This window comes from Paralichthys olivaceus, chromosome 13 (genome assembly GCF_024713975.1).
Source record: "Paralichthys olivaceus isolate ysfri-2021 chromosome 13, ASM2471397v2, whole genome shotgun sequence".
In the NCBI taxonomy this organism is placed as follows: Eukaryota; Metazoa; Chordata; class Actinopteri; order Pleuronectiformes; family Paralichthyidae; genus Paralichthys; species Paralichthys olivaceus.
Genome location: NC_091105.1, coordinates 11,087,619 through 11,114,432, shown reverse-complemented (window position 1 = coordinate 11,114,432; position 26,814 = coordinate 11,087,619). Strand labels below are relative to the sequence as shown.

The window sequence follows — 26,814 nt, the reverse complement described above, 5'->3', positions numbered from 1 at the left end:
ACAGAAGGATTTTTTTAAATTGTAAACAATAACACATCACACTGCTTTTTCCCCCACGTTAGATGACGTATTGTATATTTAAAATCTGCCAGTAAAACAATTTAAGTTAAAGACAAAAAATAAGTATTTAGAGCTTTGCTGTGTGGCTTCTAATAGTGTTGCTGTGCTGGTTTTGTGAGTGGGAGAACGAGTGTGTGTTTAAAAGGGATCAAGTTGGGTGGGGTGCACAAGATTGTATTACACAATGACAAATCTGCCCTGAGGGGGTCTGACATGGTTTTGTCTGCCTTCCCTCTCTCTTCCCCCCTTCCTGCACTCTCTATGCTTCACTTTTCCACCCTGTGTAGAAAAAAAGGCCATCATCTCACATAATGTGTTTAGTGTGTCTGAGGGACAATAGTTTCTTTTCCATAGCTTGTGTGTGAATGTGGGAAACAGAGGACGCTGAGGACAGTGAGAGGGAGATCCCCTTGTTTCACCTGCAGCCATATCCTGTCACCACCAGCTCCGCCTGTGACAGCACAATAAGTACACCGTAAAGAGAAATGAAAAGCTCAGAGGGCAAAAAGCGAAATCAAACAACTGGAGACCAGCAGACTTCATGTTGTGTTTATTTATTTTTTCAGCACGGCCGCAGTGGGACATCCTGAGCAGGAGTCTAAGTTCCGACTGTGGGATGCGAGTACAGCAACACGGAGCCCATACAACAACTTTTCAGGGCATAAATGGCAAATAAATTCACAAGGTACACATCAGAGGTGTGCTTCATTTCCTCTCCACTCGCTCTCCAAAGATTTAGTTAACAGGGGAAATGGCAAAGGAATTTTGTTAGACGAAACTGTTAATTCCCCTAACATCAGCGAAGAAGTGTGATGGGACTGATGAATCTTTATGGTACAAAAAAATCTGTAATAAAATCTGCCGGAAACAAACTGTGGCTCCTGATATCGACTCGGGGAGGTGAGAGCTTGTGACAGAAATATTCCTGAAGTGGGCAACCCTGTGGTGAGGTTACTAGAGCTGGGGCTGTCCTTTGTTTAGGTGGGAATCCAAACACAAAAGGCAAGACAACATTGGCAATACACAACATGGAAACTGACCCGTATAGGGTGCAAAACAAGGGATGTGTGAGATGTCACATTTCTTTTTTTGTTTCGTTTTTTGTAAGTGAAGTCTGATGCAAGGATCGGACTATTTGACAAACTCACAGTGTAACATAGTCATTCGAAGATACTGCTATTATATTCGTTAATAGTCTTATTGATTAGCAGTGCATTGATATTTGGCATAATGTAAACATCATAGTTTCACTACTAACTTCTTCATGCACTAACGCTTCCAATACAATCACTATGTACTGTATCAAATGTGTATAAACATAAATTGTATTGCATAAACAGGTTGAGTATTAAAACATCAAAACAGCCATAATACTCACTCATCTTTTTCACACTCGCACACACACGTTCACTCTTCACAGAAAAGCTTAAGAAAAGATTTAGCTTGGTTGCTACTCGGTCATTCTTCTCTAGTTTGGCTAGCAAATATATCAGAGTGATTATAATATCGTAACATGTTTTTAAAAAAAAAATCTCTATAAAGCTTTAAAATACACAATGTGCAATATAAGACAAAACTGCTATTTTTTTGGCTATTGCCACAATGATTTTGGTATAAAATACATTAATTTCTGTTCTTAAAGATATAAATAACACATCTAAAAGACTTTTTCTTTTTTTTTTTTAAACCTAACAATACATTACAAGTCACTTTCACATGACCTCTGTATATGTGTGACCCTACAGCAGGGCCAGGTCCAGGTACTGTCCTCCCGGTTTGGTCATGAGAGCAGGGAGGGACATGAGAGGAGCGTCACCTCCGCTGGACTGACCAATCAGACTGCTGTTCAGGAGGGAAACTGACTCCAAGGGACTCTGGAGGGGTGAAGCAGAGAGAGAGGGAGACAGAAGTTTATTATCCCAGTTTAAAAGCAACAAACTCACACCAGCACCAGATGTTAGCCATCACCTTCCGAACAGCTCGAGGGCTACACCTGTAATTACCCACCTAATGTACATAACACTACAACACCAGCAACTGACCGTTCACTAAACCTCGTCCCTCTGAGTTACGTTTTTTTTGTTTGTCAAGCTTTGCATTCTTGCACACATAGAAGTAACAATAACTACTACTGGTATTACTAGTATATATTTTGTGGTCATTTCGCCTTTAATGATAGGACCGAAAGAGCAAAATGGGGAGAGAGGGTGTGGAAGACACAGCTCCGAATGTGGGACACCTGCATTACCAGGTGAGCTAGATAGTTTTAACAATTCTAACTTTAACAGATGTCTAAATTAACCTTCCCTTAAACGTTTGCTACCTGATGAAGACACCACTACTGTCTACTACTACAGAGCCATGAATTCACATTGTTTTAGCATATCGAGAAATACAAAGCTGTCCGCCATGCATAGTTCTGGCTGTATGGAGAGGGTTTAGTGAACAGTCAATGGACCCTGTTTCCCATAAAAGACTCAGAGGACAGAAATAGGAGCCAGTGTTTGATAAAGAAGATTTGCATTAAAGGGTCCTACAGTCAGAGAACAACATCCAGTCACAAGGATTTAAAACAAAACCAAAGGATTGACTGAGAATCCAAGAAAATTCCTCTAACCACCCAACTCAAAAACATATGTCCATTGTTGCTTCTGTGCGTGGTTAGTGGAAAATTCCCTGTTTAGAAAGAACACGTCACTTGAAGTGTTGAGTCCTGTAACCATCGGTGACCAGTCAAGACCCAAGCCACAGCTACAATCACTGTCTAAACTAAATCCCCCTCCCTGAACCCCCAGCCAATCCTTACCTGCCACCTGCCTCAGACACCTTAAATACACACCCATTCTTTGGGCTGCGTAAGCAATGTCCTGGCCGGGTCGTGAGCATGCATGGGCCCATGGGCGTGCAAGAGAGCATCCTCGGGGGCGTACTGTGGTGTGAGGAATTGGAGGAATAAAAGAGACAGGGGGCTGAAATACAGGCAACCATGGAAGCTAACCTAAAGACCACATGGACCTGTTGAGTCCAGCGCGGAGGTCAAAGAGGCATTCGACAAATTGAATTACCACTCTTATTTTTTAATTTATTATTTAATTAATTAGTATTTAGTGATGAATCACTAAGTATACATTCTACAAACCCACTGATGTGTCATGTCCCTGAGATTCTTTACTCACTTAAAAGTTTTAGGAAGGTTTGAGTTCCTTCAAGTCTAAGCAAGCAGCAGTGCATGAGTGACAGAACAGGGAGAGTAGACGGGATAAACTAGTTTGATAGCCTCAGGGCAAACACAGTGGATGCCTGACAAAACACACCCACAATAGAAGGAGATTTGAATACGACACTTGGATCTTACAGAGAAGCATGTGAACACTGAAGGTACAGAGCACTTGTATAGATTAATAACTAGACATTAAGATGTGTTTTATGTTTGTAGAGAATCATCTCTTACCTGGTATCCCTGCACTGCGTTAATCAGTTCTTTGACTCCATTGCTGCCGTAAGGCAAACCTGGCATACGCACCAACCCCCCTTGGGAGGAGATGGAGGAGGGGGAGGGGAAATATCCTAAGGTGGTCGGTGAGCCAGGCGGACTAGAGAAAGAAAAGAGAGAACACATAGACTGTAATCCTGAAAATATCTAAAGAGCAGGAAAAACTACTTTTAAAAAGGAAAAAAAAATCTGAGCAAACAAAACTTGTTTGTCTGGGATTAACTTTAGCTGTCGACTGTAAATGTTTTTCTCCAAGAGAGAAAGGCCGACAAGGGAGAAACAGAGGTCACTGATGTTTACCAAGTTCTCTGATACCACAGTGTTCAAGTATTAACTACCCTTGTCCCAACCTTTCTCTTTGGTAAGATGCATTTCAACCAAACTGTTCCCTCTTTTACCTTCTCGAGCAAAAGCCAAACAAACCAACAATCTATTTCCCATTTGAAGAACATCTAAAAAAGAAGATGCTGATCATTTTTAGATGACTGTGTTATTTCAGAACTTTTGTTTTCATAAACTCAACAAAATAATGTATATGTCATTACTTCCAGCAATGAAAGACATCTTGAATTATTCCTGTGCACTTATGTGATCAAAATAATACCAATACAAACAGAAGGCTCAGAAAAATCAAACATATAAACAATTGTGGTTTAGTTTCTTATTTGCTTACTCAGCAGCACTCAGCCTGCAAGTAAACACAAAGTCTGAGAGGCTCTGTTTAGATCGGCTGCCACTTCAATCTATTCATTACACCCACAAAGGAGGTTGTGTTTTCACTGCCATCACTTGTCTGTCAGCAAAAAAACTACTGAACCGATTTCCACAGAATCTTCTTGAGGGTTGGGACATAGCCTGAAGAAGAACCAACTATATTTTGGAGCTGTTCTGGACTCCAGACGACTCCAGGGATTTCCCCCCCCCACTTTCTTTAACATGGTGAGATTGGGTGTAACAGAGTGGTTTATTTCATATCAGAAAAACTGCAGATATGCAAACATTTCTACAAACACTTTTGATTAGACAATCTTATCTAACAAATAATTTGGAGGCTGGACAAAATCAAGCTCTCATAAAAAATATGTCCAATGATGATCTGGGGTTCTTACATCACAGTACTAAAGAACGTTGAAAGTATATTATATATATATTTTGGAATTTTATATATTTCTTAATGGGACGATTGGGTCATTTTAAGGATGTCGAGACTGAGAGAACAATAATCCCAATTGATGTCCCTAGAATGAAGAATCAGGTAGTTGGTATCCGTCTCTGTTCATCCTTTAATAATCGCTGGTTACCTGGGGTAGTACGCTGTGTAGTTCATGTACAGCTGAGCTGTGCTGGGGTAGTAGGCGTGTCCTGGTGGCAGGGGGCGAGGGGTCAGCAGCACCTGACCAATGGGAGGGTAGAGGCCAGCGGCGGCCTCTGTAGGGAAGACGGGTGGCGCAGGAGTGAAGGAGTACGACGGAGGCGACAGACCTGGGGAGGAGAGAGCAGAGGGAGAGACGCACAACTTAGAAACACAAAGAGACAAAAAGATGCACACAAACAGCAACACAAGTGTACAGAATCCTGAGGGTGAGGTCTGGTCATTGTTTGCTTCAGAACGCGACGCTCATGCAAACTTGCAAACAATGACTGCGGTAATGTAGAATTGAATATTTGGTTGCCAAGTGAGCAGTTTTCAACTGTGAATTTCTCCATCCCACACATCTAAGTGTCTTAATTTGTCTTCAACTGTGCAGCTCACTTGGTTTCTTACTTTTTATACAAGCTTCTGATTGGCATTAGAGCCCGAATGATATGGATTTTTGGGGACGATACCAATAAAGATATTAGGGGGTATTTATTATTATAAGATGTAATTATCAAACCTTTATGACAAATCAATGTAATTCATCATAAGTAGTTATAAAATCAATGTATATATAAAATAATAAGACAAATAAATCCAAACATATAGAACTTGAATTAAGAAAAGAAATTAAATGAAATCATAAATGCACCTGAATGCATCTTTTCTGCGTTGTTTATTCTGTTCTCATGTCTGCACAGCGAACATAAACAGCAATACCCATACCAATACTTTTTATCAGTGAACCAGTAAATCAGGCTTTTCTCGTCTTAAAGGTTAAGTGAATGAATTGATTGTAGTTAGTTGTTAGTCGTTAGTCTCCTTGGCATAGCTCTACACTCTTTCTAAGCAAACCAGAGTTGAATCGGTCCCCTCAGTGTATTAAACTTTGCAAGGCTCATAAGTGGTTGTGAATATACGTATACTTGCATAATCGATATATAATCTATGCTCCATGTCATTTTAGGCTTCTTGTTATCATCCTCATAATATTCTTCTTGTCACCGGCGTGTTTTGCTGTCTGACATGCATCTACCCTTGTTTTAACCCGGCCTCACTACCAGCCACATGTCTGGCCTTGTATCACTGTTCTGAATCTTTTTTTATTCAACCAATTTTTGGTTGTACATTTGTGTGCATTTATAGTGAAGGACTTCATCTACTCATCTACACACCAGCATTCAGCTTTGCAGACAGCTCCTGATTGGAGAAGCAGAGGAGACGCACGCATGAGACGCGTTCGTCTATTGATGCTAATTCCCACAACCACCACTACCGATCTGATGAGACTGGAGAGTTGTAAGCCATTTTGCCATATTGTAGAATAGATGAGACTGAAGCTGTCTTGCTTACACTTTTCCAATCGTTTCAGATGTTAACGAATTACTTGAGCAGTGGTTAGGGAGTAAAACGAATAACAAACATGCTGCTGCAGAGATGAACTACAAGATTTAATCAGTGTGTGAAGTGCAGAATAAACAGGTACCATGTGAAGTTTCTCAGTGCATGCAAATTTATAATTGAATCACACTAATCACTAAAGAGGTTCCACACTCTCACCAACACACACACACACACACACACCAACACAAAGTTCTGAATCCTCCTCGTTAGACCAGATATCCTCATCCTCCCACAGTACTAGATTGGAGAAAACCCAGCAACCCTGCCCCCACGGCAGGAGCCCACCTACCCTGCAGTCCCGAAGCACCCCCAGCTCCCAGCAGCACTTACGTCTGGACTTACATGGCGGCGGGCTGAGCCCTGTCCCACTCCTGTTCCGGTTGTGTGTGTGTGTAAGTGTGTGTGAGAGCGAGCCTCCCATCAGCACCAGGCCCATCTCCTCTGCGCTGCAGGGGAACACCTCCACGTAGCGGCTGTTCGCCCCTCGCTGGCTGGACATCACGTGTTTGTGGAGCCGCTGTGAGGCCTGAAGTGCTCGCTCTGCTGAGGTCATCTGGATGAAGCAGTCGCCTGACGGACGCCCCTGAACACAGACACGGTCGAATTATTTTTGCAACATTGTGTCAGAGAGCATTCGAGTCTATGGGTGTGTCAGTGCGGTTTTTGCATGTACCTGCTGGTTGAGGACCATGTGCACGCCATGTGGTCTGATGTCGTGTGTAAACTCGCCCAGGAAGGTGAGGATGTCCTCAATGCTCGCTGTGTAAGGCAGCCCCCTCAGCCTAAGACAGTCCCTCAAACCACCCGGAGGAGGAAGAAGAGACACAGCAGGTAGAACTGACACCAAGGGGGCAGGGGCCACGGGGATCAGAGGGGCTGATGAGTACCGGTTCAACACCTAAAACACACACACAGTTTAAAAACAACATACAATGCCTGAAGCAAAGACTGTCAATGAAACAGAACGTGCTGGACGTCCTTTTTCCTCTTACTCCGAAATAAACACCTACGCATTATGATACATTAATGCTTATGTATAGTTAAAAAAGATGGATGCATAAAGCCACCTTTCAACACACATCTTGTGCACTTTGTATAAAGGAGTTTCCGTGTCAGATGGGAACTGGCCTATTGCCAGCGCAACACCCGCATGTTTGCATTTCTGGAGAGAACCAATGAAACCTCTTAGTCCGTCATAGATAGAAGCATGAGAAAAGGCCTCTGCGTAGATATGACTGTGGGCGTACACTGATCTTTCAGCATAGATATGAAAATTAGTCCATGTGTTCATCACACAAGAGAGGAGCGTTGGAAGAAAGAAAGAGACAGTTGCAATCCATCTCGTTATGCAGGTTCCCACCCTTAAGCTCTAAACCAATAATACTTCCTACAACTAACTGTGGAAAAAGGAGCACACCCACACATTGTCATTATAAGCTGTGCACACAAACAAACTTTTTTGTCCTAAAAAGACAAACAAGATAAAAATGAGGTAGATCAACTAACCTTAATCCGAAAATGACAAAGCAAATATAGAAAACTATTGTCAATTTAAAACTAAACACACAAATAAATCCACTGTGCAGTACACAGTGGCACGAAGCGCACCCACATGTAGGCAGACACCCTGACGTACCTGTTGGACCTCTGCTGCCGTGCTCTTAAACAGCTCGATGTATCTTCTCCCCAGGATTTCCTTGTGTTTCCTCAGAGCACACTGGGCGTGTTCCTCGCAGGCAAACAAGACAAACGCATCACCAGTGGGACGACCGTCTGGGTAGTGGACAAATAGGATGCCATCCCTGCCTCCACTGACCGGACACGTCTCTTTAATGCCGTCTTCCGGAGAGAAGAAGGCGAGCACCTGCTCGTGTGTGGCAGTGAAAGGAAGACCCCGCATCCTCACTATGATCTGGTCCTCACGGGACAGGAAAATTGCTACCTCATTGGAGGTACCTGGCACACACACAAGGACACAGACACACCCACTTGACCATAAGTACATAAGACGATCACATTGTAGATTGTAGAAGCATTCAGTTTTCCTGGTGTAATGGTTTGGTGTGTTTTCTATGGCACTGTTTGCACTTCTATAAGTCAGTGAAGCTAAACTTGACTTTTATCCCTCCACCGTGTTCTATCCTTGTAGCACAATAATCAAGCAAGTTGAATTGCGGAAAAAGGGGAATGAGGTAAGTTTAAAGTAAATTGAATTAATATTAAAACGCATTGAGCAACTTCTTAAGTGTGCAGGTCAAATGATTAAATAGAGCTTGGACATCATTGCAGTTATTGTCATTCTGGGGTAAAAGATATCTAGCTTATCTCCTATTGGATACACAAAGATTTCTGATCTTCAAACATCTAAATGCATTCATGAAAATAGATGAACACAAGCTCCTACATGCAACAATAAGTCTGGGTAATGTAGTTGAGCGAGTATATATTTCAATATGGTGAAGTGAACCTGGAATCTTCAAACCACAGCGTGTTCGTCCTGCTGGAATCTATTTATTCTAACAACTGTACATTTTGTTCAAAACACCAAAACATATACCCAGGTTGCTGGTGGTAATAAATTCTATGTATCATGTTGTTAGCTGTCCAATGTTTTATTGTCTCACCTCCAGCTATCTTCAGGAAGTCCTCTCCTGTTGCTTTGTAAACCTGCCAGGAAAGGAGTTGGTGAAGAATGATTATCATCATCAGGTGTACGAAAGGAAAACATGTAGGTAACTAAATTAAATCTCGGTGATGTGGCTAATTTTATTAATTTATAATGTCTAGGTGGGTTCAGACAGGTTACCTCTATGTATCTCATGCCCATGTGGTGTTTGTGTCTCTGCAGAGCCAGGTCTCTGTGTTCTTCATTGACAAAACGAACGAGAGCTTCTCCGTTCCTCCTCCCCTGAGCATTCAAACACAGTGCCGCCCCTCCTCTGTACAACACAACATAAAGAGCCTTACAGCACTCTGTAGACCATAAGTCAACAGCAATGGACATGTCCCATATATGAGGAAAGATGAAAAATCCATATATAAGCCTGTATACATGAGAGTAGCCTTAAATAAACCGACAACGTACTTGGCAATGTTGAGTCCTCTGAAGAATCGAGCAATATCCTGATCGGAGGACTGCCATGGCAACCCTCTGGCTCTGATCACTGTGTTGTCGCACACTTTCTCCATCTTACTGCTGCACACACACACACACACACACACACACACATTAGCACAGCAGGAGTGGACGTGGAGTTGGTTTCAGAGGCAGAAAACAACAAGAATATTCATATTGAGCTAAGTGTACTCACCATGTTCCACTCTCAAACTTCTCACTGACTCTCTCTGAGTTAGAAAATGTGTGAGCTGTAATAGGAAAGCAACAGTTTGGTTTCCATTAAAGTTTGGTGCAGATCTGGATCCGGGGATGGATCCAGGAATATTTTTTCACTTTCTATAACTTTCACTGATTTCTCAGGAAAGTCCTGGATCTGGATGAACAAAATCCGGCATATTTAGGGGACTGATATCTGTACAAGTGTGTCCATTTCAAACCGCTTGAATTTAAGGGGACTATTGGGCCTTGGTGGAGGTGAGTGCAATTCTAATCATTGTTTTAATTAACTGATTTATTGTTTGGCCTGTCACTTGTTAGAAAATAGCAAAACATTTCACCAAACCATAATTTCCTAGATATTGACATGTCTTGTTTTGTTATAGCAACAGTTCAAAATCTAAATACATATATTCCATTACAATCATATAACAAGAGGAAAGTCACTGAAGCATGTTTCTATGTATAGGTGTTTAATCCCAGCTTAACACATTGTGTAAAATCAAATAGTTAAATGTACTCACAGAATGGCTCTGAGAGCAGTGCAAGGACGATGCTGGCCATCATCTGGACCTGCTGTATGGCTGCTTCTGCAGGCAATATGGCTGAAGGGTCCAGGCTGGCTGAGGGGTCCCACATGAGGGGCACATCAACGGGTACACTAAGAGCTGAGGGGGATTCTGTCAAGGGACGTAAGCTAGGAGCAGTCAATATAACAGAAACAGGTCACCCATGTATAGGTTTTTATGTGTGTGAGTAGGAGAAACTAATGGGGAACAAAACTAAAGAACACAAAAAGAAACTACAGCACACAAGGAAAGACACACACACACACACACACGCACACACACACACACACACACACACACACACACACACACACACACACACACACACACACACAGTGAGATGTTTTGCTATCTCAGTGGGTGTGTGGGGTTTTCTCTGTTGGCTAAACACACTGTTTCACTGAGCACTCGGTAAGGTGCAGCCATTGTTTCCCTATTTGCATTTCAAAACCTCTAGTCCTGCAGCCAACACCCTGTGCCTTATAAACCTCTAATACGTGTGTTGTGTGTATTTAAGCATAATATGTGCACATGACAACATGTTACACACAAAGAACAGTCCGAAAAAATATGAAAAACAATCCAAAATACCCAGAGTTAAACATTAAATACACATCTTACAGCACAGTACAAATAAAAGTACTAAAAGTCACTCGCACACCAAATGCAAACAGTTTACTCGTTGACAGTGTTGAAGGATACACTCTGCCATGGTGTGTACATTCAAAGCCTTGAGGTCAGATGATGGGAAGTGCTTCTTGAACTCTTTCCGCAGGTCGAAGAACGTGTAGAAACAGTCGGGGACCAGGATGTCCTTGAGAGGGAGGAAATCAGATGAAAGGATGTGAACATGTGCCAGCTGTCGTTTTATTGTTCTTATATTGCTGTTTGCACAAGCCACTTGAGTCGTCTGCGCAACACCATGGGTTTGAAGTCGTGTTGGAGAATTTCATCAGAGTCCCTGTGCGGCGATGCTTTGCCGCACAGTGAACGAGGCTGGTATGTGCATGGGCGTGTGTCATTAGACAGGTTTGCGAGACTGTTTCTTCACTTTCACCATACGATTACGTTCAACCAGGAGCACAGCGCTGACACAAAACTTTATAGCTGAAGTGAGTGAACATCCACCCTGGCTGTGAGGCGTGCACCCACCCAGCTCACTCACCTTGCTGGCGGCCTCGGGGTGAATCACTTGGCGGATGTGGAGCTGCCCGTCTGTACACAAACACACCGACGTGCCTGCGCCCGCACTGTTCACCTCGTTTGTCAGCTGTAGGTGAAACTGCAGAGGAAATCAAACGTTTAGAAAAGAAAGACAAAAAAGTTAATAATCTATTCCCGGTGTGTTGATAATAACTGTAAGTCTTAAAGTCTTGTTTGAGAGAAACATTATCACCTGGTTTAAAGCTGCCTCGAGGTTTGCGGATGTGGAAACACAGTCTGCTCCCGATACATTCTCCTCCTCAACGCTCTCCTCCACCACATCCTCCTCCTTCTTTTCCTCCGTCAAGTCTACGAGGTCAGGCTTGATGAGGAGCTCATTCACCTTGCCCAACTGGTTCACAGGAAAAAGACATGCGTGTCTTAATACAGCCTACGTAGAAACTCAAGAGACTACAAGACATTCGGTATGACAGTGCAGTGACACATAAGAGTGTCAGGTAACCTGTACATAGATGTTTATTACATGGATTATAAAACAGCAAAGACAAACACAAGCATATGATCTATTTTAAAAAAACTTATAACCAATAGAGTCTATGGTTTCACCTCATAATTTTCACATTCATTTGTACTCTCATTATACTGGATACCAGCCTATAATGGATTTGTAGGTGTTTTAGAGTAGATGTATATAAAGAGGAAACTAAATCAATATAGATTAATATCATTGTCAGTTTGAGTCTCTTTTCTACTGAACTGCTCACTCCTTAATTTACCACCACATGTTCTGCTTTAGAATACCTTTGATCAAGTGTAATAAGAGCTGTATTAACAGGTATTTGTTGCTTTTCTTTTACCTTTTTGTTCTTTACATCCACCAGCTGCCAGACCAACTGCACCAGCTCCTTCTCGTCGGATCCCAGCAGGTCTCCGCCGGCGCCAGATGTGGCGGTGAAAGCCACCACCAGGTGATCTACCTGTGCCGTCATCTGAGCACAGACACTCCGTCCAAACAACAGCAACCACCGGACAAAACTAAAGGAAAGCTCCGCGAGGACACCGAACAGTGACTGGGGACACGGCGAGGAGGCGCGGGGCGGGAGGTGAGAGGTACAAACGACACCTGAGCGGAAAGGTGAGCTCCGGTAAATCCAGGTTTCGTCGCGTGTGAAGGATCAAGCGAAACCTCCCTCAGTCACCATCTCGGAGTAATGGCTGAACCTGCCCCTGGTTTTGTACAGCAGCGTCTACCTGTGCGACCACGTGACCCTCTACCTGCCCCCGCCCTCCTCCAGGTGCTCTACATGTTGGGACGTGGCAGACCATGGAGGACGGAGACATTCTACATCTTTATATGTTTTTCTCTTATGGATGAGGATGTAAGGGCCCCGGCAGGTCGTCAGCTGCTATAAGAATAAAACATCAAAACCTTAAACGTTTACCTATGAGCCCAAATGTCCCTTTCTATGTTTATTGTTTTTAGAAATGTAAATCAATACTATATCGTTTGGTAGAGCTTGTGCGTATTGGCACAATGACCAATCAACCTATTTATAAAAATCAAGAATCAATGCAGAGATTAGCTTTATCAAACCTTTATCATATAACAATCTAATAACCAAAGGGGCGTTTTAAATTTTGAATAAATCAACTGATATACTGTTATTATATTGTCTCTAAACTATCTTTGTATAATGAAACAGTTAAATATACTTCTTTTCACACTGTATCTTCACCCTCTTTTAACTGAGAGAAGTGTGACATTATCAAATTATTAGATAATATAGTATATATCTCCATCATTCTCAAGCGTTTGCACTATTTTCATCCTATCCACCATGTACCTTTCGACTGTACTATGTTGTACTGTGTACTATGTTTTGAGTACTTAATATGTTGCGCACTCATATGTTCTGTTATGTTTAGGGATCAGAGAGAAATTATATTTCAATCCCTTCTATGCCCTGTACTCAATAAAGTTGACTTAGATATATTTTTTAGATTTGATAAATAGTCTGACAACGTAGCCAGTGCTTTCCCTTCAATTTATTATCATTTGTTTTATTATTAATAACTATTATAACTAATACAAATGATGATGATTATGCAATTAATTACATTTGTGCTTTAAACTTATGGAGATCAAAGTTATATGTTTATTTTTGGGGGGAAATAGAATTATATGTCGCCTGTATTTCTTTGTGTGTATTATTGTATTTGTTTTCAAAACCCTCGCTGGAGCTGAACTTGCTCCGGAAGTGTTCAGCCACCCGGAAGTTTACCCCCTGGCCCGACGATAGCAGAAGAAGCAATGGCGGGGGACATCTCCACGGAGCTTCTGTTTCTAGATACGTTTAAACACCAGAGTGCAGAGGTAACTGTCCTGAAGCCTCCACACACACCGCTGTTCGATACCCTACACAGCTGCCCGCATTCAAAGTCTCGATCTGGTTTATTCAGGAGTTTGGGACAGTGATGCCTAACTTCGAAGCTAACGTTGTTAGCCTGGCTAACAGTAGCGCATGATAACGCTGCGGATCACAGCTGCTGTTGGACCACACACTTCACACATGCACATTTAAATGCACCAGAGTACACGATTCAAATGTGGTTTTATTCACTCGGTCTTGTACCTGCAGCTGCTTTCTGTTGCATCCTTTCGTAGTTTGTTGTGTTGCTAGCCAGATGGCTAATGCTAACTGGCAGCCTGGCCATGTTTACATGTTAATCTCAGATGCAGCAGCACAGGTTACTCATCTGCTCTATTATCTTTATATGTTTGTGATAACTTATGATCGTTTCCACTCAGCTGACCAACGTGGACGTGGTGCGGTTTCCTTGCGGGGTGTTGGTCACAGAGGTGCGGGTCATTCCTCCAGGAATCAAAGCTCACAGTAACTTACCTGACAGCAGAGCTTTTGGGTAAGAGCTACACACACACACTCACACACACACTCACACACACACTCACACACACACACACACACACACTCTCTCTCTCAGCTGCCATCTCATTGGGTTCTGAAAATAATAGTCTATCATCCATCTATCAGTCCATCATTGGGCTGGTTCAACTTTATGGTCATTCTTTTGGAAATGTTGAATTATATTATGTCACAGGTTTAATCCAGACGTTTTATTAGGCACTACCAAAGTAAGCATGTTTTCAAAAATAACGCCACAAAAGTGATGTTATTGTTTATTTCAAGCACATACAACTAAATCGGTTTCTGATGGGTCCATCTTTTTGCTATTAAAATAGCAGCAGTTTTCATGTCGATTGTTTCAGGCATCTTGAAGAATTTGCCAAAACGTTTCTGTGAGTTTATGATGTCTCAGTGTCTGCTGTCTGATGTTGAGACTCCATTGGGGTAATGCCTTATGTCGCAGGACTCCATGTTGTGTCTCTGAGGAAAGCTATTGTTATATAATGACACTGGCTGTACGGTTGATGTTTTCTTCATGCTGTAGAATGAACAGATACAGCAGATAAGGATGCACCAGTCTGATATACTACAGCAGTACCAGTGTTTCCTCCATTTGTTACATGTCACCATACATTTTTGGAGGGCTGCTGACTTAGTTTTTAATACTACTGCAGCCCTCATGTTTCCTTTCCTTAGGTATTATTACATTATCTGGTGTTAAGATTTAAAATTTGTGAAAATAAGAGTGTTGGAACTTGAGCCATCCTTAGTATCGACATATACCCTAAGACCAAGTATCACTGCTTTGGTTGAGAAAAGGCTGGAGTGGAGCGTCTCCATTGGCTGGATCCCCTGAACCTCACTGCTAATGATCGCCTCTGGAGATGTTTGCTTGCTACAGATACCTGATACACATGTGTGCCTGTAGGAAATGGACATGTCCATTGCGTTAACAAAAACACGAGTGAGTTTGACACCTGATCTCTGTTGTTGAGCAGGTCCTGATTCTCACTGAGCCTGTTGTGTAAATGTGTGAAGTAATTTAACTGGATGAATGGTGTCAGTGCATAACAGTGCACAAACTGAAGAAGAGCAGTTGATAAAGAGGGGATCAACAAATTCGGACATTGTGCTCTTTAAAAAGTTCCAAATTCATAGCAGATATGTTTCATTAAATTATAATACATTATGCAGGTGTACCTAATAAAGGGTCCATGTAGTGCATGTTATTTTATTGCCCACCCCTATGTTCATGTATAACTCATTACTTCTAACACTAACTCATCAGTCTTCTGAATAAAATAGGACTGAGCCCTTACTGTCTCATCACTGTACATGTGCTTCTTTGTTTCCAGGGAGACGTCTCCTCATGCCTTCCAGTTGGAGCTGTTCTTCAATAATGTGGCCAAACCCAACAGCCCCACCTTCAACAGACTGGGCAGGTCGGAATGATTTTCACCCTCTCGTTGTGTTTCTGTTCACTCCAAGCCTCTCCTCCTTTTCTCTGCATTTCCTGGTCAGGTCCTAAATGTGCTTAAGTCTGTCTCACCTGTCAAGCCTGTCACGGTAGCATCTAAACCCTGTTCTCAGAGGTGGGGCTGCACCCACCTATAATCAGCTCTCTTTGTTCCTATGCTGGCTAACTGGTCTCTCCAGAAACTCAACCCCACCCACAGTTACCACAAGTGACAGAGCATTAGAGGTCCCAATGAAATACCGTCCAGCATTTTTATTCTCACCTCATAATAAAAGAGGTGTGCTTAGTGACACCAGCGTACAAACCTTTATTTAGAAGTGTCCGTAAGATAAAACTCTTAGTGGGAGTAGTTTTTTTTACCTGTCTCATTGATATTTAAGTATCATCCACAACATAAACAGATATGACTGAAATATGTTTTTGATGAATATTTTTTTAGCCCAAGAATCAGTTTGGTCAGCTGGGGTGCTGATCTCTTTACACATTTTTATTTGGCATGTTGCTGTTAGTGGTTAGTGTTAGTGGTGAAAAATACAACAGTGTGTTGGAAGGCACTTTATAAAGATTGTTGGACAGTAAGACACTGCATCCCATTTTATTTTCATGGTGTGTGATTGTCTCATGGTATTTTGTTTCTGTGAGCCCTCAAAACAATGTATAAGGTTGAGTTTAGTTTAACCAGGGACCAAATCCTCCTTCTCCTTCTCTAATTTCAATAATTTACAGAGGTCTGAAGAGTCAAAGTGCTTTTTAAACGTAATTACACAGCAGCTCAGTGCTGTTAATAAAGGGGATAATCTAGAGTTTAACTGTTGATAACTAAAGCCTGCATTTGTTGTCTGTTCAAGTTCAAGAATATTTCTTTTCTATATATGCACTAATGTTTTAATCTTCTCTTTCTCACTTTGCACCCTCAGTCTGGAGTATGATGAGAACAAGTCCATTGTGTTCAGACCCAGTGGAAAGGTAAATAGTCGTCCACATTAAAAGTAGCTTCAGTGTTTTTTTTGCTCCCTTTTGATTTGTGAATATCTCAATGGGTTTGTCCGTACAGGTGAACACAGACGGCCTGGTGCTGCGTGGCTGGTACACCAGTCTGACTGTGGCAGTGTATGGTACAGCGGAGCGCTCGCACGGACATGAACAAGCCTCACCCCCTCCGCCACCACCCCCACCACCCCAACAGCCAAGCGGGCCCAAGAGGATCGTTAAACAAGGTGGGCGTCCTCAAACTGAAACTACCCAGTACTCTCACCTTCACATCCACCTCCTGAAAAACATCCAAGGAGTAGTTTATCAGTTCTTTTTGCTCTGATTTGTTCATCACATTGTAAATCTGTTGTATTGTTTGTGTTTTTAAGAGTGGGAAAAAGACGACCAATACAATGGCAGCCCACCCAGACCAGCACCCAGAGGGCCTCGTACTCCACCTGGACCTCCACCGCCAGATGATGATGATGAGGAGCAGGTCCAAGTGACGGGTGAGAGCTTCAAATGTAAAAGCAAGGATTCCCCTTATTTCAGTTAAATCCCAACAATAGGACAACTAAAATGTATTGGGTCTTGCTATATTTAGTAATCCATGACAGCCAGCATAATGTTGAACAAAATTTGTGATGTTGGTTAAACTGTGCATCTTTGCTGTTACATCTACAGTGGGTGTGGTCAAAGATGAGCCGCGCGAGGGACGTGATAACTACCTAGAGGCCGTGTCACCTGAGAGATCCCTGCCTGCTGATGAGACGTATTCGGATGCTGAGCATGAGGAGGGCGATGAAGAGGAGGAGCAGGAGGAGGAAGAGGATGCCCGGACAGAGGGAAGCGCTCTGGAGGAGGAAGAAGAAGAAGAGGAGGAGGAAGATGAGGGTGAGGACGAGGAAGAGGAAATGGAGGAAGGTAGGGGAGTGCTTATGTGAGAGTAGGATAGGCTACAATCCCAAATGGACTCTTGGCCCCTGGACCCCTTGGTACCGCAAACTCACCAGACTTCCCAAGGGGCCATGGGAGAAGGGTCCATTTGTGGCTGATTGACAGTCCAAGAGTGTGTGCTCTGTCATGCTGCCATCATCTACAACTGCTGGATGCTTCAAACTCACAAGTAGCCCGACGCCGGCCTACTCTGAAGGCTTATGATCTAGATTCATAAGCTGTGGTTTGCAGTGGTACCTCACACATCCTCACAGCCTTGGCTGAGCTTGTGCTGTCGTCTCCTCCTGCATGTCAAACTAACCCTGCATGTTTGGAGTGATGCTGACGTGTGTGAGTACATATGACGGGGTATATATCTATGAACAAGCAAGGAATATGTAGAAGTCACCGGCCTCCTCATTCATTCTCATGCACATTTTTCTGACTCAAATAGTAATTAAAGCCTTATGGGAATTTCTTTGCTGTAAATTAACTTTGTCAAATTGTCCTGCTCTTCTGTCTCTCCCATTCTACCAGGTGATGATGGTTATGAGCAGATTTCAAGTGATGAAGACGACCTGGATAACAGTAGCTTCAAGTTGCCCACCTTTGACATGGACTACACTCCTGAGGACCTGGCTTCTGTCCCACCGGTCCAGTATGACCCATATGAGCGAGAACTCAGGCCCCTGCTCTACTTCACCCCTCCTTACAAGACTCGTTTTGATACCCAGTTTGAGAAGGCCATTGTTGAGGAGCCTAAGGATGCTGGGGATGCAAAAGAACTTGGAGAAGAAGCTGAGGCTGTTGCCCAATTAAAAGAGCTGCTGGGTAGCATTGGTGAAGACAGAGATGCTCGCTGGGTTACTGCTCTGGAAGAGGCCCCTGGACTACTGAGCAAAGGGTTGGCCTATTTAATTAAACAGGGAGACAGCGAGGTGGAGGATCCAGTTGGAGTCTTAGCCAAGTGGGCTCTCCAAGCTCTGAGTATGGAGGTGGCTCTCACACAACCAATTGCTCTTAACCTCAGACAGTTGAAAGCTGGGGCCAAGCTAGCATCACACCTGGCTGAGTGCCCACAGGGCCTCACAGCGCTGCTGCGTGAAGGGGCCCTGGGTGTTTTACTGGAGCTGCTCCACACAGACCACTTATCTTCTACTCTAAAGCTGTGTATCCTTAGAGCTCTGGACGCTCTGACTAGCGCTCCTGCAGGAGTGGAGGCTTTCCTACATACAGGAGAGTCGGACAAGAGTGGATATCAGGTTAGCGAGGATGAACTTCCAAATCTTTTCTCTGTTTACAGAACACAATATATTCAGGGTTTTCCAATTCATTATTTAACATTGGACTCCAGTTGGATTTTCCTTAGAGCTAGAGAACAAAAATCCTGTTACTGACCTAGAAGCTAGTCCACCTCACAGCCCTATCTTGACAATTGCAGAAAACACTGTGTAGAAACACTGACTCGTTGAAGAAACAATATAAAGACTGATCACTGTTTTATATCCTTCTCAGCATTTAGTCCAGCTGTTCCTACGTGAAGAAACCGTGAGGGTCATAACTGCTGGCAACGCCATATTACAGAAGAGTCACATGTACGAGGTACTGGTCGACCTACAGCATACAGCAGCAGCATGGAGTGAAACACAGCAGGTACACACATGCACACACACGTATGTTTGTAAAGCCAGAGTACATATATTTCTGTATTGATCGCAGCTATCATCCACAGGAGGACATGGAGGAGGCCGAGAGCCCCATGGAGGAGGAACCATCACTAACCTCCCCCCCTGTGAGCGAAGCAGAGCTCGATAGGTTGGCAGGGGTTCTGGAAGAGTTGCATCACCTGCTAGAGACGGCCCCTTGCTGCATGGTGCAGCCGCCTGGGAAGGCTTTCCCAACTTCTGCAAGAATAACGGGACCACAGGAGAGAGACGATCCATATCCAGCACTGTATAGGTACATATTTACACACACCTGCTGACCCTAAGCCCTAAACAATGCAGAAACTCGTTGATTAGACTTATAATATTGCTCTTTATTTTTTCTCAGGTATATGCATGCATGCCATTTCTTGGAGAGCACGACAGTGGTGTTGTCTGCAGCTGCTGCGGCTGGGCACGTAGGTGTCACCCAAGCAGTCAGAGAGGTCCTGCGCTTCCTGTCACTCACCCAGTCAGGTCTGCTCTTCCTTCTCGCCCAGCCCACCCCCACAAACCTGCTGCTGCGTCTTCTGGCATCGATGTCAGAAGCAGAGAGCGAGGAGAGTACTTTGACCGGTGGAGAGGGAGCTCTCACCGGGCCCGGGTTTGGTGAAGAGGGCTTTGGCGTGTGGTTAATGCAGGCGCTGCATGCTTTGCAAGGTTTGTCAGAGCTCATGAGCCATGTGGCTGCAGGAGGAGAGGGAGGAGCCGGGCTGGAGGAAGGGGACAATGCAGAGGTTCTGGGGCTGCTGCACGCGCTCTACCTGATGACCTTCACTCAGACCGGTCGCAGTGCTGTGGCCCACGTTTGTAGCCTGGACAACAACCTTTCCTGTCTGGTGACCCTGCTCCAGCACCACAGCAAAGATGGACAGGGGTACAGCTGGCATCTTCGCCATCACCTTTTGTTCCTCATTATCACTTTGCACTGATGTCTGATTATGTTTCCACTGTTTTTGTCTTATTCTCTTTTAGTGAAGCGAAGGCTCGCAAAGCAGTGACATATAATTATGCCTGTATGCTGGTGTTACTTGTGGTGCAGAGCTCTAATGAACTGAGGATGATGGAACAGTTTGCTTCTCCACTGCTCTCCTTAGCCAAGGCTGATGACACCAATGCCAAGTTACAAGGTAACTATTGTTAGAGTAGCCCTAGTTATCATGTTGTATAAGAAAGTGTTGTTGTGAATGTGTCTTTCTTTTATTCTTCAGAGCTCAGTAAATGGTTGGAACCTCTTGAAAAACTTCGCTTTGATATTGGCAGTATTCCCACCCTTCTAGACTACATTAAACAGGTACAGATCTCTCTCAGTAAACATCCGGATGAAGAAAAGCAACATTTCACTATGTTTTCACTTTGTCTGTCTGTCTCTTATATTCCCTGAAGACAATCCTAATACTTCCTTAGTGATAAAACTCAGTTGGCAGTAATATTTTTGGGCTGCCAGGGATTTGTCTACAACATTTAATTCTATCTGTGAAGGAATCAAAGCCTCTCACGTAACACTTTTATTCAGCTGATATTTATAGAGCTCATTCTTATTATTATCAGAGGAAAATGGAGCATTGTTGTCACCACCCTAAAAAAACAGGTCCGCTGGCAGGGTGGCTCACTTCCCTAAAACCTACATAAGAATGCAAACTATAAAAAACAAAACAAGAAGTTACACACCAAACTGTGTGTCCTCATCTAATCCTGCTTGTGAACCTCAAAATCATCACATAAATATATATATATATATATATATATATATATATATATATATGTGATGATATATATATATATATGAAACCTTGGAATGCTGCGCTTCACTGACAAGTCTGAACAACTCTCAACATATACCTGTTACGTAGCATATTTGAGTCAAGGCTATATGCAAATAATTATAAGTGTGACTTTTAAAGATGTATTTTTTCTCTTCGATTCAGAATGTGGAAAATGTGTTGACTGCTGAGGGAACTGGGCTTGTCACTGCGCTCAGGGTTCTCTATCACATTGCCAGCCCCCCTCCTGCTGTTGAAGGTAAAGACAAAAAGCATGATATTTGTTATTAAATCACGAATATGGTACACATTTCTCATCATGTCGACTCCTTTGTGCAGGTCAGCAGAGGGATCTTAAGTGGAGCCTCGCAGGGGTCCAGCTGTTCTCAGGCGAGGGTCTGGATACGTGTGTGCGCGTCCTGCAGAAGCTGTGCAGCGTGTTGCTGCAGCCATGGCGTGTACACGGACACATGGGCCCCACGCCGCAACGCTGCATGATCCTCAGTATATGCATCAGCACACTCAGGTTGTTGCGCACCATGTTGACAGAGCTCCTCCGTCGAGGAGCTTTTCAGTTCAGGGACACTCGTGTTGCCAGTGTGTTGGTGACGCTCCACATGATTGTTTGCTCCATCCCTGCGTCTGGACGTCTGGACGGGGAGGAGACCAGAGTGCAGGCTTTAATTGTGGATGTGCTGCTCACCTTCACACAGGGTGTCAATGAGGAGGTGTGTGACTGAGGGAGGACCAAGGCTTTTTGTTTATCCAATCAATACAACTCAGAAAGTGTCACTGGGAATCAGTTTTCTGAGACAATGTGTGTATTTGCTGCAGGTCACTCATACTGAAGAGACTCTGGCCAGTAACACTTGGTCGCTGATGCTGAAGGAGGTGTTGGGCTCCCTGCTCAAAGCTCCTGAAGGTCTGTTCTCTGGTCTCACGCTGCTGTCTGAGCTCCTGCCTCTCCCACTTCCAATGCAGAGCACTCAGGTACCTCATCTCATTCTCCCCCTCTGCCTGCTTATCTGTTTGGTACATAAGCATGTTTATGTTAACATACTACTGTCTCCGTAGGTGATATCAGTCCAAGATGTGGCTGTAGCCTTAAACACAAGGAAGCTGTGGAGCATGCACATACGGGCGCAGTGGAAAGTGTTTTCTGAGACGCTGAGGTGTGTGTGTGGAACTACATGCCCTCCTCTCTTAGCCATGCTGAGGAGAGTGTGCGTTCAACTGGCAGATCTGTCTTCACCCACTGCGACGCTCATCATGAAGTCCCTGGTGGAGCTGCTGCTGGAGGAGCTGCAGCCGTGAGTGATCACATTCACATACTCAGTTAATAGTGATTATGCTGTAAATTGTGTTTTAACTGAGTCATTTGTGCTAACTGCAGAGTGGAGGGGAAAGGTGTGTGCTGGGCCCAGGCCCTCCGTCTGCTTTCTTTGATGGATGCCCTGGTGTCACAGAGAGCTTGTAAGAGTGCAGCATTACACCTTCTCTCTGGGTCTGTGTCTGGAGATGAACAACTGGCCGATCTGTTCCCTTTGCTTCTGCCACTGTTGGTTCCTCCCACCGACCACTGCTTACAACAGCAGCAGTGCAGCGAGCTAGTGGGGACAATATTACAGTCACTGTGTGACCAAGTAAGTAATGAAGTGCATGAGAAGGCAGACAACACATGTGCATATAGGGAGAAGAATTAAACAGATGTTAAAAATCTCTGTCTTCATCAGGACATTTCTTTGGTGGTATCTCCACCTGGTGACAGCTGTGTGTCTGAGGTCGAGCAGCTGGCCAATGCACTTCCGGGGCGAGAGATGATGTCATCAGTGTGCAATGCCTTGTTAGAGGTTTTGGGGAATGCAGAGAGCAGCGTCCCTCTCCTCCTCACCTGTATCAGGACTTTGACATTCTTCACTGAGCACGACTATGGACTTTACCACTTCAAAGTGTAAATGGCAATGTTTCCTTCATTTATCTTGCCAATGTGGTCTGTGTGAAGCAGCTCCTCCACTGTTTCCTGTTATGATTACTTTAAGATTGTTCTCCGTTAATGACACTTGATCGCAAATTATTTTTCTTTCAGTGCTCTGAAGAAACATGGTGCGGCTCTGTGCTCGCTGTTGAAGAGGCTGGTGTTTGCATTTAACAAGGACTCATCAGATCTGCTCTCAGCTCTGCTGGACTTCCTCAGACAGATTCTCAACACAGATGCAATGGTAAGTACTTGGCTGTATGTCTAAATAAGTAGTTGTTACATAAAGAAAAGAACAAGATCTCTCATAGTGGTTCATACAGTCTGTGATAGTTTGATTTTATTGTTGGATCTGTCTGTTTTTAATTCAGTGTGTTGAGGAGGCTCAGGGGTCTGGTGAGGAGTCTTCCTTCTCTCATCCACGGTTTCTGTCAGGCTCTGAGATGAAAGCTCTGCTGCAGTGGGAGGAGTCTGAGTCACATCCACTCCCGACTTTAGAGAAACAGATTACGGTACAAATGATGCACACACAACATGTATGTTTTTTTAATAAGGGTTGGTGAGGCCTTGACATTAAACTAACTGTGCGTTTGTCTGTAGAAACTTTCTAAAGAAGATGAATCACTGGAGGCCATGTTGGAAAATGTGATTGTTCTGAGGCAGACACTGGAGACGGCCACCGACACACCTCCAGCTGCTGATACTGAGCCCACTCTGCCGGCTCCTGAGACACTCGGGGCCCAATTTAACCACAGGTACTGTCTCTGGTCCACACAAAATACACAGACCTTAAAGTAATCCACCACAGTGAAGCATGTACAATTCCAATAAAGGAACATTTTAAATGACAAAATAATCTTATTAGATATTCTTAACAAAATGGTGTTCACCTGACTTTTAGTACATAAGCTTTCACTGAGACTAGAGCTAACCCAGCTTATCATACCTGTGTGTGTTTTTCTCTGCAGGACTGTGTTCATTCTGTCAGAAGCTCTGGATGAGCAGCTGAAGGCTCTGTGGTTCTCTCCCTTCCAAACTGATGACATAGAAACAGACCTTGACATGGTAAGTGTGCTTGTATACATGCAGTGCATGAGCAGGAATCTTATGAGACTTTGTTAAGGCTTTTCAATTACAGAAAAAAGTATCTGTTTCACTGTGAGTATTTTACACTGTTATTAATCATATTTTATTACTTATAGAAACACTGTTTTTGCACTTTGCACGTTATCTTTTCTTTTTTAGTGCAATGTTTTAATAGCATAATAACAACATGAAGTTTAAAGAAGCTACAAACAACATGGTTAAACAGGAGTACAACATTACAACAAAAACATGAATTTAGGCATTAAAAGTCAGACACTACAAATATAAGATAAACACACAATAAGAATAAATAATTTATATATTTTTGCCACACTACTACAGTGACAACTCAAAAGAAAGCAACCTTTCTTAGGGTCACTTAATGAATCTGCTGTTTAGATTTAGGAAAATAAAATGGTTACACATGATCATCTACAGTGTTGGGGCACAGTCTTTAACAGTCACAACTCTCCTCTCTCTCTGTGGAAGGTGAAGGTGGATCTGGTGGGACTGGCTCAGGAGTGTTGTCCAGAACTGGACCTGAAGGCAGAGCTGGAGCGCTCCTTCCTGTCTGAGCCGTCTTCTCCTGGTCACACCAAGGCTACAAAAGGCTTCAGACTGGGCAAACACAAGCACGAGACGTTCATCACATCAAGGTGAGTTTTCAGTGTTTGACTCGTGTAACTTTAATATCTGTAAACTTTTCACAGAATCTGCGATAAACTTACTTAATATCATCGCATGTGTGTCCCTGCAGCGGTAAATCAGATTACATCGAGCCTGCTAAACGAGCCCACATCATGGCTGCTCCACGTGGCCGCGGAGGTCGAGGAGGGTTCGGACAAAATCTCTGCCGACCCCACGATATCTTCCGCCAGCGCAAACAGAACACTTCCCGTCCTCCCAGTATGCACGTGGATGACTTTGTGGCGGCAGAGTTTAAGGACATTACGCCTCTTGGGCTTTTGCCTCCAAAACGGCTGCCCAAGAGTTCACCCAAACCCCCCACCAGAGGACTGTTCACAGGCAACAGAGGCAGAGCCACCTTCCACAGCCAGACTCGCTTTTTCACTCCACCACAACCGAAAGGTGTCCTGCTATCTGGTAGGTACACACACACGCAGCAGATGCACACATTGAGTCACAGACACTCACTATGTTTTCTTTAATATTAATGTATAAGTATCAGTCTTGACAATGAAGTTTGAATCAAAATGAATAGTTAAGATCCACTTACTGGCTTTTTGCAGAACTTTCAACCATCTCTCATTAATGTTTTTGATTTGTCATGTTGTCACTACTCCATCATTATACAACCATCTGTTAGTTGCATACTTAGGTCACATGTTGACCTTCATGAAAACTGAGCAAAACGCATTTACTGATGAAGTAGGTCAGATGTGGTTGAAAGCTCTGGATAAAGGTAGCAAGGGGGCCGCAGGTCAATGTTGAACTTAAGTTATGTATACTGTGCAATGTAAAATAGTAGTTCAGAAGAATCACTTCTTGACCAGTAGAGGGTGACAAATCATTTCTTTTTGTTTTGGCAGGTAACTATACTAGAAGAGAAGGAGGCAGAGGATCGTCTTGGAGTGGCCAAGTTCCAGCCATCACTCACAGAGGAACCTACAGCGAGCCCCGGGGAGGCCAGAGCAACTTCACACGTGGACCGCTGCCTTCCAGACAACCGCCAGCAAGTATGACAACATGCAAACATGCGCTCACATGTCATGATTTTGTTGTAGGAGTTTCTTAACATTGAGCTGAAAATATGTTTGTCTCTGTTTCTTCCAGGTGCGTATCGCCTGGCTCCTCGGGACCGAGCTCCGCGGGGAAGAGGAGGCACTGGCCTGTCGTGGCTTAGTGGAGGTGGAGGTGGCGGCAGTGCCGGAGGAGGAGGCGGGGGAGGAGGAGGGGGGAGAGGCTCTCAGGGGAGCAAGTTTAGTGGCGGAGGAGGGAGCGGAGGTGGGAGGGGCAGGCATGTTCGCTCCTTTACCAGGTAAATTCACCTGGGCAATGACTGCAGCCTTTCGTGGCAACAAATGGACCAATCAGGATATCTTGTATACTGTCTCCATGGAAACATGGAGGGACGATGTTGTCACAATGACGTACAGACTGTGTTGATGTTTTATGTTTTGTTATCATGAGTTGTGTTGAGAGAATAAAGGTGATCGTAAATGAGCTTTTACTTCTTATTACCCGTATGTTTTTTTAAAATGTGAAACTCTTGCAGAGGGTTACATGATCTACAACTTTGGTTGAACCTTTTTCGCATGTTTTTTTAAATACATTTTTATGGTTAGTTTACACTTTTTTAATGGACAAAATATCAGATGGATCAATAATGAGAAAAATAAGAATTATTTTATTCTTAGAACAAGAAAACTACTTGAAGTAACATTTTTTTTGATGAATACAAAAACAAGGGATGTTACCATAGACTGTATGGATGTTACACAATGGTCTGTTTGCAAGTATGAGGGTGAACTGAGCACGACTACAAAATAAATGTCTGTTTTTTTTCATATGTATTGAAAATCCACAGATTTGACAGATGTGAGATGTAAAATTACACATAAAAAGACCTGCCC

General features: G+C 43.5%; 2 protein-coding genes across 9 annotated transcripts; one reads left to right on the top strand and one right to left on the bottom strand.

The window, feature by feature from the left end:
* Positions 1 to 594: 594 nt before the first annotated feature.
* esrp1 (epithelial splicing regulatory protein 1) lies at positions 595 to 12,604 on the bottom strand. 5 transcript variants are annotated; one of them, XM_069536869.1, is made up of 16 exons: positions 12,239 to 12,591; positions 11,614 to 11,772; positions 11,383 to 11,499; positions 10,920 to 11,031; positions 10,173 to 10,316; positions 9,626 to 9,680; positions 9,400 to 9,510; positions 9,121 to 9,253; positions 8,939 to 8,981; positions 7,951 to 8,270; positions 6,988 to 7,212; positions 6,657 to 6,897; positions 4,855 to 5,035; positions 3,512 to 3,653; positions 2,867 to 2,989; positions 595 to 1,934 (listed from the first exon to the last, which is right to left on the bottom strand). In XM_069536869.1, the coding sequence occupies exons 1-15, from the start codon at positions 12,368 to 12,370 to the stop codon at positions 2,888 to 2,890; spliced, it is 2,217 nt and encodes a 738-aa protein (XP_069392970.1). In that variant the 5' UTR covers positions 12,371 to 12,591; the 3' UTR covers positions 595 to 1,934; positions 2,867 to 2,887. The 5 variants fall into 5 exon arrangements, with proteins under 5 accessions (XP_069392970.1, XP_069392967.1, XP_069392969.1 ...); XM_069536866.1 differs by having other exon boundaries at positions 2,900 to 2,989; XM_069536868.1 differs by having other exon boundaries at positions 1,655 to 1,934; positions 6,645 to 6,897.
* A 1,003-nt stretch (positions 12,605 to 13,607) lies between these two features.
* Positions 13,608 to 26,404, top strand: virma (vir like m6A methyltransferase associated). Of its 4 annotated transcripts, none has more exons than XM_069536864.1 (27): positions 13,608 to 13,755; positions 14,191 to 14,303; positions 15,664 to 15,750; positions 16,703 to 16,751; positions 16,840 to 17,002; positions 17,147 to 17,266; positions 17,442 to 17,651; positions 18,231 to 18,955; positions 19,209 to 19,346; positions 19,426 to 19,652; positions 19,746 to 20,273; positions 20,372 to 20,526; positions 20,608 to 20,690; positions 21,325 to 21,418; positions 21,499 to 21,887; positions 21,994 to 22,149; positions 22,234 to 22,469; positions 22,553 to 22,802; positions 22,893 to 23,110; positions 23,246 to 23,378; positions 23,506 to 23,646; positions 23,735 to 23,889; positions 24,103 to 24,199; positions 24,710 to 24,876; positions 24,978 to 25,324; positions 25,771 to 25,917; positions 26,015 to 26,404. In XM_069536864.1, exons 1-27 carry the CDS (start codon positions 13,693 to 13,695, stop codon positions 26,221 to 26,223), a joined length of 5,400 nt encoding a protein of 1,799 aa, XP_069392965.1. In that variant the 5' UTR covers positions 13,608 to 13,692; the 3' UTR covers positions 26,224 to 26,404. The 4 variants fall into 4 exon arrangements, with proteins under 4 accessions (XP_069392965.1, XP_069392964.1, XP_069392963.1 ...); XM_069536863.1 differs by having other exon boundaries at positions 24,707 to 24,876; XM_069536862.1 differs by having other exon boundaries at positions 17,442 to 17,681.
* Positions 26,405 to 26,814: the final 410 nt, after the last annotated feature.

Excerpts from the sequence above, each read along its gene's own strand:
- esrp1 (XM_069536865.1), bottom strand. The coding sequence starts at position 12,370 with ATGACGGCACAGGTAGATCACCTGGTGGTGGCTTTCACCGCCACATCT. Across the intron at positions 10,317-10,919 it reads TGTACACACCATGGCAGAGT|CTCTTAGTGTACCCGTTGAT; the intron begins GTATCCTTCAAC and ends AATCCCCCTCAG. Across the intron at positions 6,898-6,987 it reads ACATGGTCCTCAACCAGCAG|GGGCGTCCGTCAGGCGACTG; the intron begins GTACATGCAAAA and ends GTCTGTGTTCAG.
- virma (XM_069536861.1), top strand. The coding sequence starts at position 13,693 with ATGGCGGGGGACATCTCCACGGAGCTTCTGTTTCTAGATACGTTTAAA. Across the intron at positions 17,682-18,230 it reads GGAAGAGGAAATGGAGGAAG|GTGATGATGGTTATGAGCAG; the intron begins GTAGGGGAGTGC and ends CCATTCTACCAG. Across the intron at positions 25,325-25,770 it reads GAAAGGTGTCCTGCTATCTG|GTAACTATACTAGAAGAGAA; the intron begins GTAGGTACACAC and ends TTGTTTTGGCAG.